The 12,120-nt window shown below is 37.7% G+C and overlaps 1 protein-coding gene across 1 annotated transcript in view; it reads right to left on the bottom strand.

The window, feature by feature from the left end:
• LOC146455839 (uncharacterized) overlaps positions 1-10,949 on the bottom strand; it is a 14,946-nt gene extending 3,997 nt beyond the window's left edge. Inside the window, exons 1-2 of the mRNA XM_085093839.1 lie at positions 10,841-10,949; positions 1-644 (exon numbers count right to left, since the gene is read on the bottom strand). The exon at positions 1-644 is cut by the window's left edge and continues 605 nt beyond it. Coding sequence (XP_084949965.1) covers positions 1-590 — 590 coding nt within the window. The 5' untranslated portion in view covers positions 591-644; positions 10,841-10,949. The remainder of the gene's footprint in view (positions 645-10,840) is intronic.
• Positions 10,950-12,120: the final 1,171 nt, after the last annotated feature.

The raw sequence follows: 12,120 nt of genomic DNA, 5'->3' as shown, positions 1-12,120 counted from the left end.
GCAGTGGGAAAGTCCTCTTCATCTAGGTTTCCAATATAATCAATCTTCGTGGTGTCTTGCCTGAGTGCATCAAAAGCATTTTTAGCCAGCAATAGGTACTGATCGATGGTTGTCTTGTCAAGTTTTCGTGTACTGCTCTGGTGGCAAAGAGTGTTTCTCAGCAAGCGAAGCTGGTCCAACGCCAAAGCGAATGTCTCAGCTTGGTCTCCACTGGGACTCAAAACACAATGATGAAATGATCCGCTAAGTAAACCACGAGGTTTGACGTAAAGTTTGTCCAGAGTGCTCAAACGTCCACTCCCATCGGGCATTGCAAAACTTTGAGAAAAGAGAGTGGCTTTGAAAAGGGCTGTACAGTCCCAGTCCTTTAGGGGTTTATTCAGGATCGGTACCTTGGTCGCTCCACCTTCCTTACTTAGGAACCAATTAAGAACCGCTGCAGAGTCATCCCACTTTTTACAGCCATGTTTAGGGACGACCAGGGTGTCCCACATGTGAACGAACACTGTGCGTAGGGCGACTGGAAATTCGTCAACCACAACAGTGGAGAATTTGAAAAAGTTTAGTTGTTCAGAAGAGAATGATGTCATTGTCAGGCGAAGAAAGGCTCCTCACTCAAGCAAAGCCGATGTATTCGCATGAGTCTGCAAAATATAACACCGATAATTTTTTTGGTTATGGATTTTCATTTAAATTAGAGAAAAGAAGTTATAAGACATGTCAAATTGTATTAAACGATGCTAAGTGTAGTGATCTTGGCACCCTTAAATGTTAGAATTTGGTACTGCATGGTGGGTGTGTTTTGTAAACTTGTATAAAGAAAACAAGAAAAAAACATAACAAAAACAAAAACAACAGTTTATTATTTCAGACTAGGATTTAAGCAACCATAAAAATATGTTGCTATACATTAACAGCTCTGATCTGATTGGCTCTATTTGGTGTCTGTTGTTTTGTAGCCAATCGGAACCCATTGGCTCCGATTGGCATTATCGTGTAATCATCTGTTGTAACTATACTTTTCTTTCTATGTTAGTTTATGTAAATAGTATGAAATAAATGAACCTTGAACCTTGATTAGTAACTGCATTCGTGTTTCAAACTTGCACTCATGTTTCAGGAAAACTGCACTCCTTTTTTAGCCAATCTGAATTGAGTAAATTTTTCATGTATTATTAATGCTCAAATCATGGCTGTTGATAGAAAATCGGATTCGAGAATTTTGTTATAGTTATGATTAAACACACTTTCAAACGCCCCCAACATTTGGTTCAACAACTCTGCTGAACGCACGCTGAAGCAAATATTAATTTAACAATTATCCTGCGAAATCGAGCGGAATATCGCCTGATACTTAGCCCACGAGGCCATAGGCCGAGTTGGCTAAAATCAGTCGATATTCCGCAAGATTGAGCAGGATAATTGTTTTATTATTCAACACATTGATAACAAAGCACAGGTTTATAGCAGAAAAAATTGGGGGCGATCTTTATTTGTCCAAAAACTAAACTTGTAACATTTTCCCGCGCGCGGACCAGCATGAATGAAAGCGGCAGCTTTGTTCAAGTTTGAATGAAATCGAGAAAGTGCATCAAATTAAAAAAATTGAGTACTCGTCTTGCGCGCCAATCGCTCCGGCAAAATTTTCCACAAATTTGTAGCCTGAAAAGCTAAAACCAAACTGTATTTTGAAGCTGCGAAGGATTTGTTGGTCAGCCGGGCCAAGCTGAACAGACTGGAAAAGCTTTTCAACGATTTCTCGGGTGAATGTTTCTTTGTTTACTACGCAAGCAATTTCACGATCTTTCCTCAGTGTTTTGACAAACGCATCTAGTGCCTTGTTCCTTGCGAGAACTCTGTATCTTTTATGAAACTAAACGGTTTTTTCAAGCGGCTCTGATGCTTCTGAGAATAATTACTTTGTACTCCGTCGACTCCGTCTATTGTTTTGTCTGCCAGAAAGCTAAAATTTCTCGAGGCACTTCAGTGCGAGCTCGGATTTCCTCAGGTGGTTTTCTCCATCTCTTCCAGACGAGTCGAGATCTCTGTTTAACGGTTGCAAGAACCAATCTAAGGAAAAACATGTACTGTTTGTAATTTCTGAGCACTAGAATACGGGACAATCCAGAAGTCTAGCGAAAAATAAATTAAACGTAATTTGCCAGTTCACAAACAGAAAGCTAGGTAAACAGCAAACGTTTTTGCACTAACCATTACAATTCTTCACAGCAACGTTGGTTGTCTTTTATGTGTTCAGTATAAAACAGCGTTATTAATAGGTTGGTGATCTTGCGAGGTCGTTTATACTTTTTGAAAGCGTTTTGCCATTTTTCTCCCCGACTCACGAAACTACGTATATCGCAGGATATCTGTTGTGTGCGGACGACGTATATTGAGTTCAAGAAAACCATATTTGGGCAGTGTCGCAATGTGTTGAATAATAATAAAGGACGGCGGAGGCGTGGTGGTGTAGTGGTTAGTGCCTTGGACTTTCGATCGGATGGTTGGAAGATCTGAGGGTCGTTTGTTCGAGGCCAGGTTGGTCTCTTCATTGCTGTGTTATTTCCTTAGACAAGAAACCTTTCTCCACATTGTCTCTATTCATCCAGGTGTATAAATGGGTACCGGCGACATACTGCTGGCGGTAATCCTGCGATGGACTAGCATCCCATCAAGGGGGGAGTAGCAATACTCCTAGTTGCTTCATGCTACAGAAACCGGGCTAAGGTCCGGCCGTATATTTCTGTTTCTACTGAGTTTGAACTCCCAGGGTAAATAATTATACCTTAAAGGTGTTGGAAAGCACAGACTGTTCATTGAAACACTGGAAGTTGCAATGATGCAACGCCATCAATACTACCAGCATTTTGCTTGGAACTATTGCTTGGATGTCTCAGAGAAACAGGTACATAGAATATGGAATTTTGTTTTGGCAACTTAAATTTGTGATATATTGCACCAATTAATATTCTGCTTGATATGGCTTTCCACCAAAGAATATAATTCAATAGTCAAAATAAATAAGTTTATACAGTCAACTCTCTCATAGCGACCACTTCTCGTAAGCGACCACCTCCCGTAAGCGACCACTTCGTAAACAACCGTTTTGTTTCTCAGTTAAATACTGTTTCAAGAGCTCTCTCGTAAGCGACCACCAGTCAAATTTCTTGAGGGACCACGACCACATTTTAGGCCAGAAATTACACATATTCTTTTGTTTTCTGTTTCCGGTAAGCGACCACCCAACATAATCACGTATGATCGTTAGTAAATCATTACTCAGAAGTTACAAAAGTTCAATTTTTAATGACGCTTCCCCGGACTGCTGACAGATAATAACAGTTTACAGAGAGAAAAGATGGCTTTAATTAGATCTATAGGTAGACGGGAATTGTTACAGTGATCTGTTCCAAAATGTTATACAAAGTTTCATCAGAAGAATGAATAGATGTGAAAAAATCAAACAAATTAGTTTCCATTGGGCTAATTTTAGCTGCTAAGGTAATATTTTTATGTAATCAATTAATCAATCCATTATAAGGCTTATTTTGTTGATCTTTCCCGTTAGCGACCACCTCCCGTAAGCGACCACTTTGTCGTGCCCCAAGGATGGTCGCTTACGAGAGAGTTGACTGTATATAATTACTCAGCTGATTGTCTTCATCACTGCTAGTCATGCAGCATGATAGTGATACTAAGGCTCGGCAATTCATTCTTATAATAAAAAGTGATTTCCAATAACTAAACATTTGCTCAAAGTCTCCATCAAATGATTCCCCTGTCACTTTCTTGCACAATACCTCCTTCAAAAAGGAAACAAGGAAACCCATGTCAACCGACCGGCAGCCATCTTGAATTTCAATCAGAGTGGGAAGACTGGGCACGAACAAAGCCAATTTTGGTCAGCAGCTATGCACTGCAGGCCCGGAAAAGACCGTTTCTTTTGGACTCAAGCAGACAAGGCAGACAAGGCAGACAAGGCACATTTCCACTTTCTTAATTTGAGCTAAAAATGACGGCTTCAAGCAACAAAACGTGGATAACTACTTTTTAGAAAGAGGAAGGCTTTAATATCAATAATTTTGATAAAAAGACTGGCTTGAAGATGTATGATGCACAATCCAACCACACGAATGCAAGCGCTTCTGTGAATTTAGCCACAAATTCATCTGATCAAGGTTGTTGAGGTAGCCTTTCTGATTTATTTTCAAAATAAAACATTTACAAACGTTGTTATGGAGTAATTTGTAGTTTTAGCGAAAGTTTAAAAGAACAATCAAATGACTGTAGTTGTACTGAGACTCAAATTTTTTTGTGTGTGTGGTGACTGATCCGGTCGATTATAACTTTAATTTGCCTGTGATATGATTGAAGTTGAAGGTCAGTTTGTGGAGTATTGTAATGCTCTCTATGGGCTATATAGGTATGTGCGGCGCCAAAGGGTATGGTTTTTTCAGCCGCTTTGGTCATAAATAGGGTATTGATTTTAGCCATTTTGGTAATAAATAGGATATCGGTTTTTGCACTCTAATCTTGAATTCATTTTTTTTTTTTTTTGAAGAAGCTACTTCTTCATCATGATGTTTACGGCAACTGTGTACGAGCCGCAACGGCTTGTCACGCGCTGGGCTCCAGGGGTTTTTGAATTGAAGTTGACCAGACACCATCAGGTCAAAAATAGGGTATCAAATTTTTGGTCGGGTCATAAATAGGGTAGGGAAAATAGCAGATTTTGGTCATAAATAGGGCAAAGGTTTTGGGAAGCGGGCCGCACACCCCTATCCAATTTTTTTGGATGGGGTGTGAAGCCACCAAATCTTGCTCAATAAGCTAAGTCACTTGTAAGCGTGGGAATCAATTTTTAACTGATTTAACATGGTTATGAATAATTATTGTGACTTCTACTACCACATATACTACTCTAGAACTATGACAAAATAAAATTTTGTAACTTTGAGTCTTGATCATTACTTGATGTCTGATTGTTTAAAACAGCCAGGAAATTAGAGGGTCAATTATTTTTTTGATCATGTAAATTAGAAGCAATTGCCTTGTCCTCCTAAACATAAGTAAAGATCTTTGAAACATCCCTGAGAATCTTGGCAAGATGATTGAAGATCCTTGAAGATCTTGAGAAGAATTTAGAGAATCTTAAGAGATCTTTAAGGAGCTTCAAAAGGAATTGTGAGGATCTTTGAGAATGGCAGTAAAAGACCTTTACAAGTAAGGTCCTCAAGGCTTCGTGAGGATCTCAGTAAGAATTTTGAGGAGCTTGACAATAACTATAAGGACCCTTGGGATCTCTGTACGATCCTCTAGTGTCCTTAAAGATCCTTAAGGATCTTGGCAGGAATAAATATCTTGGTAAGACCCTCAAGGATCGTTCAGGATTCTTGAAGATCTTCACATAAATAAATAAGGATTTTTAAGGATCCTCAAGTATCCTGAAAGATCCTTCAAGATCTTTATTAAGATCCTCACAAAGATCATCATGCAGATCTTAGATCCTTGAAAGATTTTCACCAGGTCTTATGACTTATATAATTACAATGTAATAATCTCATTACCTACAGTTGACTACGTTTAGTTTCAGAATTGAGTCAGTACATATAACTGATTTGCGACGTTAAAACAATACTTTTGTAATTAGTAAACAAACGTAGAAATACAACTTGTAATGCAGTGATATAAGACTGCATTAGACTTTTGATCAGACTCTTGCCCGCAAGACTTAAAGGTCATAATGTCATGATCTTTTATGGAGATACTTTTAAAACTACATCAGAATTCCCTATTTAAGTGACTGTTACCATTAGGTCCCAGTACTTGAATGCAGTTTCAAGTTAATTAGTTACAGTGTAGGAGGACCATAATAGTGTTGATACACAAACATCAAATAAGCTATAATGGTGATCGCCTTTTGGGAGAGGATCACTTATCAAAGCTATTAAATGATTGCCAAACCAATTATTTTGACCATACTTTCCCTGTGTGAGCTATGTCAACTATGTACAGACCCCCAGGGTTGTGATATCAGTGGCAAAAAGTGTTGTAGAACTTTTAACAACGGCTGCAATTGGCAATAATGTCATTATTGCCATGTCACCAGTCATATGACCTCATCACTGTATATTGTTGATGTCAAAGGGGACATCTTTGAACGTACTACATGCATCTATCTTCCAAGGCCTCATTGTCATAATTTTATATAGCTTCTATCGTTGCTATTAAGTTATGGATGGGGGCCAGAATCCCCCAGGGCTCCCTTGCCATTCCCCAGGTCCAAAAAAACAAAAACCCCAGCCCAGTCTACATAGAGTTAATTAAAATAAATTGGGGTTGGCAGAAAGCGTACCGCATGTTACTGTTGCATCAAAGTGACAAAAAATGACTCACTCCATTCTATACCTACTTGACACAAGGTTGCCAAAAGGGCCTCTTTATGTCACTGCAGTCATGTATTCCATAAACAGTGTATAAACTTAAGTTAATTTTATTATATGCTATGGCTATAAGGGCCAACAATTTATGCTTGTGATTGTTTGAAGAGGAGATAACTGTGGTTAATCAAAATTAGTATGTCAGTAAAAATTAACAATCAAACCCACAAGCGCTCAAGCATTTTGGACAAATTGTGTTACACCAATGGTGATTTGTGACAAAGATTGTCTTCTTTTTTGTCGTCAAAGCAGAGTTTCTTGCTGTGAACTCTCAAATGTCCACTGTTCAAACTGTCAAATACTCCTTAATTAGAAGTTATTCGTTTGATTTATCATTCCAAAAAGGTTTGTTTTCTTTAAATTTCTAAAAACAGCATATTGGAGTCTTGCAGATTTGTGCATGACGGCTGCCATTCTTGACTGAAATGTGATCTTTTATGTGTGGGATAAAAGCCTCCCTTTCTAGGCCCCACCAAGACCTATAAACATACCTAAGGCAATGAATTCTGATTGGTCAGTTTTTAATGAAGACAATTAGAACAATAGAGGAGCAAAACTTTCTCTTCTAGTAGAAATGTGGGTTTAATCTAGGTTTAATAAATAAATTAATAAAAATTGTGATTACAATGAAGAAAAAGATGCTTGACCGAAACCTCAACATAGTTTGCCACAGGCATCCCATGTACAGTAATTACTACTTGCTATAAAGTCAGTTGAAACTCTCACTACAGTACTAACTACCATTAATTTTTTCATTGTTTGAGATACTAGTGGTCTATGCCGTATTATAACATAGTGTGCGTGCTTCCCTATCTAATTCCTATTGGCCTCATCATGGTACATTTCTCAACAAAGTCATATGCACGCCCGTGCATCCATAAAATGACCTGTGTAACTTGAAGACAAAAGCAGGTTTCCATCGCTTAAAGCTTTAGTTTGTATAAACTAATTCTAAGAAGCAAATTTTCATTGACAATTTCAGATGAAACTTTCTCATTCAGACCATACAATGTACCATTGTGGCGTGTTTGTAAACAGCTAATAAGAACCTTTGTTTTTCGGTACAGCACATTAAGAGAATTTTGTAATCAATCACACAATAAAACCTTTTTCTGGGTACCACTTTTCAATACTTTGTTGTCACTATGTTATATAAGAATTGGTTCATGCTTCGAGTTGTGCATATATTGAGTTATGGATGCACTTGGGAAGTTTGAAGAGCACTCAAGAAGCTAGAGTTGCTCTTGGCTAAGCCTGGAGTAACTCTTGTGTTTCTCTCATGCTCTTCCAACTTCACATGTGCATCCACAACTCAATATACGCACACTAAGCATGAACCAATTCCTAATACTCAGCTGAAAAATCATGATACATGTACATGTATTTCATTTATTAAGTTTATTCATACCAAATTAATTGAAGGGCTTGGTGGAAAAAGGGTGTAAGTGACGATTTCACGTTTACAATTCAAATCACTCTAAAAAACAGTCTACTTTGGCCTACTGATTTTCTCCTTGAGAAAACCATGAACAGTACAAAAACCATTTGTTAACTATTTCTCCCTTCTTAATTCTACCACAGTTACTTCTCCCTCCCACCCCCTCCCCTATGTAATGATAACCGAACATGGACAGCCAAAAAACTACTCACCACGAACAGTACAAAAACCATTAGCTTACTATTTCTCCCTTCTTAATTCTACCTCAGTTATTTCTTCCTCTCCTCCCCCCCCCCCCCCACTCCCCCTTATGCAATGTTAAAATGGGGAGTGATGCTTCCCAGGAAATTGTTTGTGACCCAGAAAACAACAATGAATTGGGGGGGGGGGGGGGGAAGAATGTGGTGGTTGGCTTGTTTACCAGTCAACATGCTTGAAAGGGTAATTTTGTTATAGATTTTGTCCCATTGGACTTGTCGGTTTCCCAATTTTCAGTAGCCTGAAAGTTTACCACTTTCCACGAGCCGTGTTTAGTCGCACCTGTCATTGTTTCATAAGTAAGGTTTGTGATGACATCATGGTTTTATTTTGCAGGTTGTGACAAGCCCTAATACATTGTAGATCAAGGCAGTGGTGATAAACAACTTGGGTATCGTACTGGCCACTGGTTTCGCTTTTGTTCAGTGAAGTGGGTAAACACACGACATCTATGAGTCTTTTGAACAGCTACATGTATGAAAGTGACGAATGCAGTGCAGAGGAACTGGTCGAAACGTTGTCCGAAGAATGCCTCCTTGGTAGTGATGACTCAGACTGTGCATTTGTGAATTTTTCGTTTCAATTATCGAATCCCTCGGGAGCATCAAACATAAATCCGGCCATGTGCACTAAGGCATAAACAATGTGGCCTTACCAATCCCAATATCTCAAAATTTACACTTATTTGGCATACAGATTTTTTATTGTGTCAGAAACAGGGTTCCATATTTGAATACAAAACTTTCTAAAATGATAACAGAACTGTATGCCAAAGAAGACCGTTTTTTGGATAAACTTGAATTCTAAAGGTAAAATCATCACTTATGCCCTTTTTCCATGGCGCCCTTCAATTATAACTTGCATACACATTCCTATGAACAGAAATGACCAAAAAACATACATATGCATTTTTTTACACATTATATAAGCATGAGTTGATTTGAGGTACTAATTGACAAGCAATAAATGTCAATTAATTACAAAACAACATTCACCTTAATCTAGCTAATAGTATATACATGTAACATGATTGGCTTCAAATTACCTACTCTTACTCAGGCGGCAACAGAAAGCTTAAAAGTAAGATCGTGAAAACAAGAGGATTCATATTATTGATCTTTTTTCTACCATTTAAAATTTTCTTTTCATGGATGAAAAGTGGACAGATTATGGGCAAATTCTATACTGGGAGGCACATTACCTACTGATGTACTATTGATTGTCACAAAATATTTCTCAAACTCATTAATAATTCATCAAAAGAAAACAAAGAAAATCACTACCGTGACCGTGGTTTGGATATGTGATCCTAATTACCATAAAATTTTGCCAACTTTAGCCTTGAATTTCTCCAAGAATTATTGATCATTTGGGAAGCCATATCAAACACTCGAAAGTGTGTTTCATCAGTCATCCAAACACCTCGAAGTCGTTTAAAAAAACTCGGCTGCGCCTCATTTTTTCAACCTACTTCCAGGTGTTTGGATATCTGATGAAACACGCTTTCTCATGTTTGATTAATATTACATCAAACATTTTTGGCCAAATCACTTAAAAGGTCAGCACCTCCTATAAGTGAATGCAACCATTTTTTTATGAATATGTGACAATTTCAAATCGTTTATTGTTTTAAGAGTCGACCCTTACGCAAACACTTGTATTGATAATCTGATCTCATTATGGCTGCGTTAAATTGCAGGATTTTGAAACAAATTATGCACAACAGATTCCACTCTAAATTGTCTTAACCCTCTTCTATAATGGTACCATTAAAGTTAGGAGTATTTGTTTACACATCGAGACATATTTTATCATTGGTACACAATTAATCACCTCTAAGACAAAAATACTCTTCCAAACCTGCAGGGATCACTAATATACATTCAAAAATAGAGAGGTGGAAAGTTTTAAAATTGTTGCATGTGAGAAAGTGTATTTCACAACAACCAGTTTTTAAATTTTTTACTGTTTTAACCAGGAGTCAAAGAAGCCATTTCCTCTAAAGATAAGACTTCAATTACTGTCAAGGCCTCCTTGTTTTATTTTCTCATTGAAATGATGTGATTTTGACTCTTCTTATTTTTAATTTTCAAGAACTTTTATTATTTATTTATTTATTTATTTATTTTTTGGTGTTATACTGTATAATAGACATAATAAAGCAAGGATTCAACAGTTAGCTTTTTGCACCTTGGATCGTGCTCTCTCATTATGACTGTGTGTCTGTTAGGGTATGAAAATATGCATATTATGCTTAAACCTTTGGCGAAAACAGACACCTTTATCTACCCCTCTACATATACATATATTAACCAACTCAACGAGTGAAATTTTGATTCACTAATTCACAAGTAAGACGTATGAATTCATCACCTTGCCAACGACCCAGTTTGTCGTGATAGAAATAATTTTAAAAGTTTCCCTAGCGAGGAAGCGAGGAATAATACTTCCGGTTTTCAACATTCACGTTCAGTTTGCTAGCACAATTTAGGCTTAATTTTGCAACTTAACTGTTTCAGCGCAGTACAAAATGCTCAAAGTAGGATGAGTTTTAGTGCAGTTCTTAATCAGGCGTCGTAACCAGGCATGAGTAATACTCTGTACCTCGAGCCGGGAAAAAAAAGTTGAAAGGCTTCGACGAAGTCACTATCCAAGCAGAAATCAGATAGCTAAGAAAATAATTTAAAGATCTTTCTTCACTTACCTTTATTCCATAACTTTCACTGCCCGTAAGCACGATCACTATCCGCTTAGAAAGAATGTTTTTGCTCCCTGCGCCTGTTCTTTATCGAAACACGGAAGTCAAGGGTCACGTGATCAATGCTTTAACTTGTCTCCAATCCCTGGCTACTTGGAACTTGAAGGTCACGCGATGTGGGCTACGCATCATCGGTCACGGAAAGGGGAACAAAAGTGATATAGGTCCTCTTAGGGGTGGACCATTAGAAATCACGGGGGAAGGGGGGGGGGGGGTGACAATTCCCCCCAAAAAATTCCTGCGAGCAGTTCCCCATCCAAAAAAATTTCCTGCAAGTAAACTCGGACTACCTTGCGGGAGGTCGTGGGTTCAAACCCCGGCCGGACAACACCAACACTCAGTGCTGCCTTTGTAATGACATCTGCAAATGGTTAGACTTTCTAGTCTTCTGGGATAAGGACGATAAACCGCAGGCCCCGTCTCACAACACTTCAATGTTTATAACCCTGTGGGACGTTAAAGAACCCAGACACTAATCGCAAAGAGTAGGGCATGGAGTTCCCGGTGTGCTGGTCTGGTCTTTGTGCTGTTTCATAATTTCGTGGGTTGGGTGGGTAGGATGAGGTTGCTCATGGACATATGCTGATGTAAACCGCATTTGAATGTATATATGAATAGAAAATGCGGTATATAAATGCATTACCATTACCATTACTGAACCAAAGTATGATATCAAAACACAACGTCAAGTAGTTTTAATCAAGAATATAATTAACCTGTTCTTCTATCATTTTAACACCTTTTATAATTATTAATGTTTTTAAAAGTTGCAATGCAATAAATTACATTTGAGCTCCTCTTCATTTATATTTAATGGAGAACCATATTTCGACTGTAGAAAAAAAAATAAAATAATTTTACTATTAATAGCAAACCTCACAATCTTTCTCTTGAAACAATATAATAACAATACTAAACAAGTTAGGAACCAAAGTCACTTACAAACCATTTAAATCTTGTCTGGATGTCGCAAAAAATTCATTATATGTGATTTCTCTCTTTATTTGTATCCAGACAACCATTTCAAATCTTAAAATATATTCAATAACAAATAATCAAATAAAATGATCTTACTATACGTATTCAGCTGTACTCTAAACTTTCAACGACCGTTGGGTAAAAAAAATTTATTGAAGGACTGGGAATATACTCGCTGTGGTTCAACTCTGAAAATGTGACTTTTCAATAGCCAGATTTGTTCAGATTTGGCTGTGTTTTATACGAAA

This window comes from Pavona decussata, unplaced genomic scaffold (assembly GCF_977016875.1).
Source record: "Pavona decussata unplaced genomic scaffold, jaPavDecu1.1 SCAFFOLD_269, whole genome shotgun sequence".
In the NCBI taxonomy this organism is placed as follows: Eukaryota; Metazoa; Cnidaria; class Anthozoa; order Scleractinia; family Agariciidae; genus Pavona; species Pavona decussata.
The sequence above is the reverse complement of the archived record's forward strand: the minus strand, read 5'-3'. Positions and strand labels throughout refer to the sequence as shown.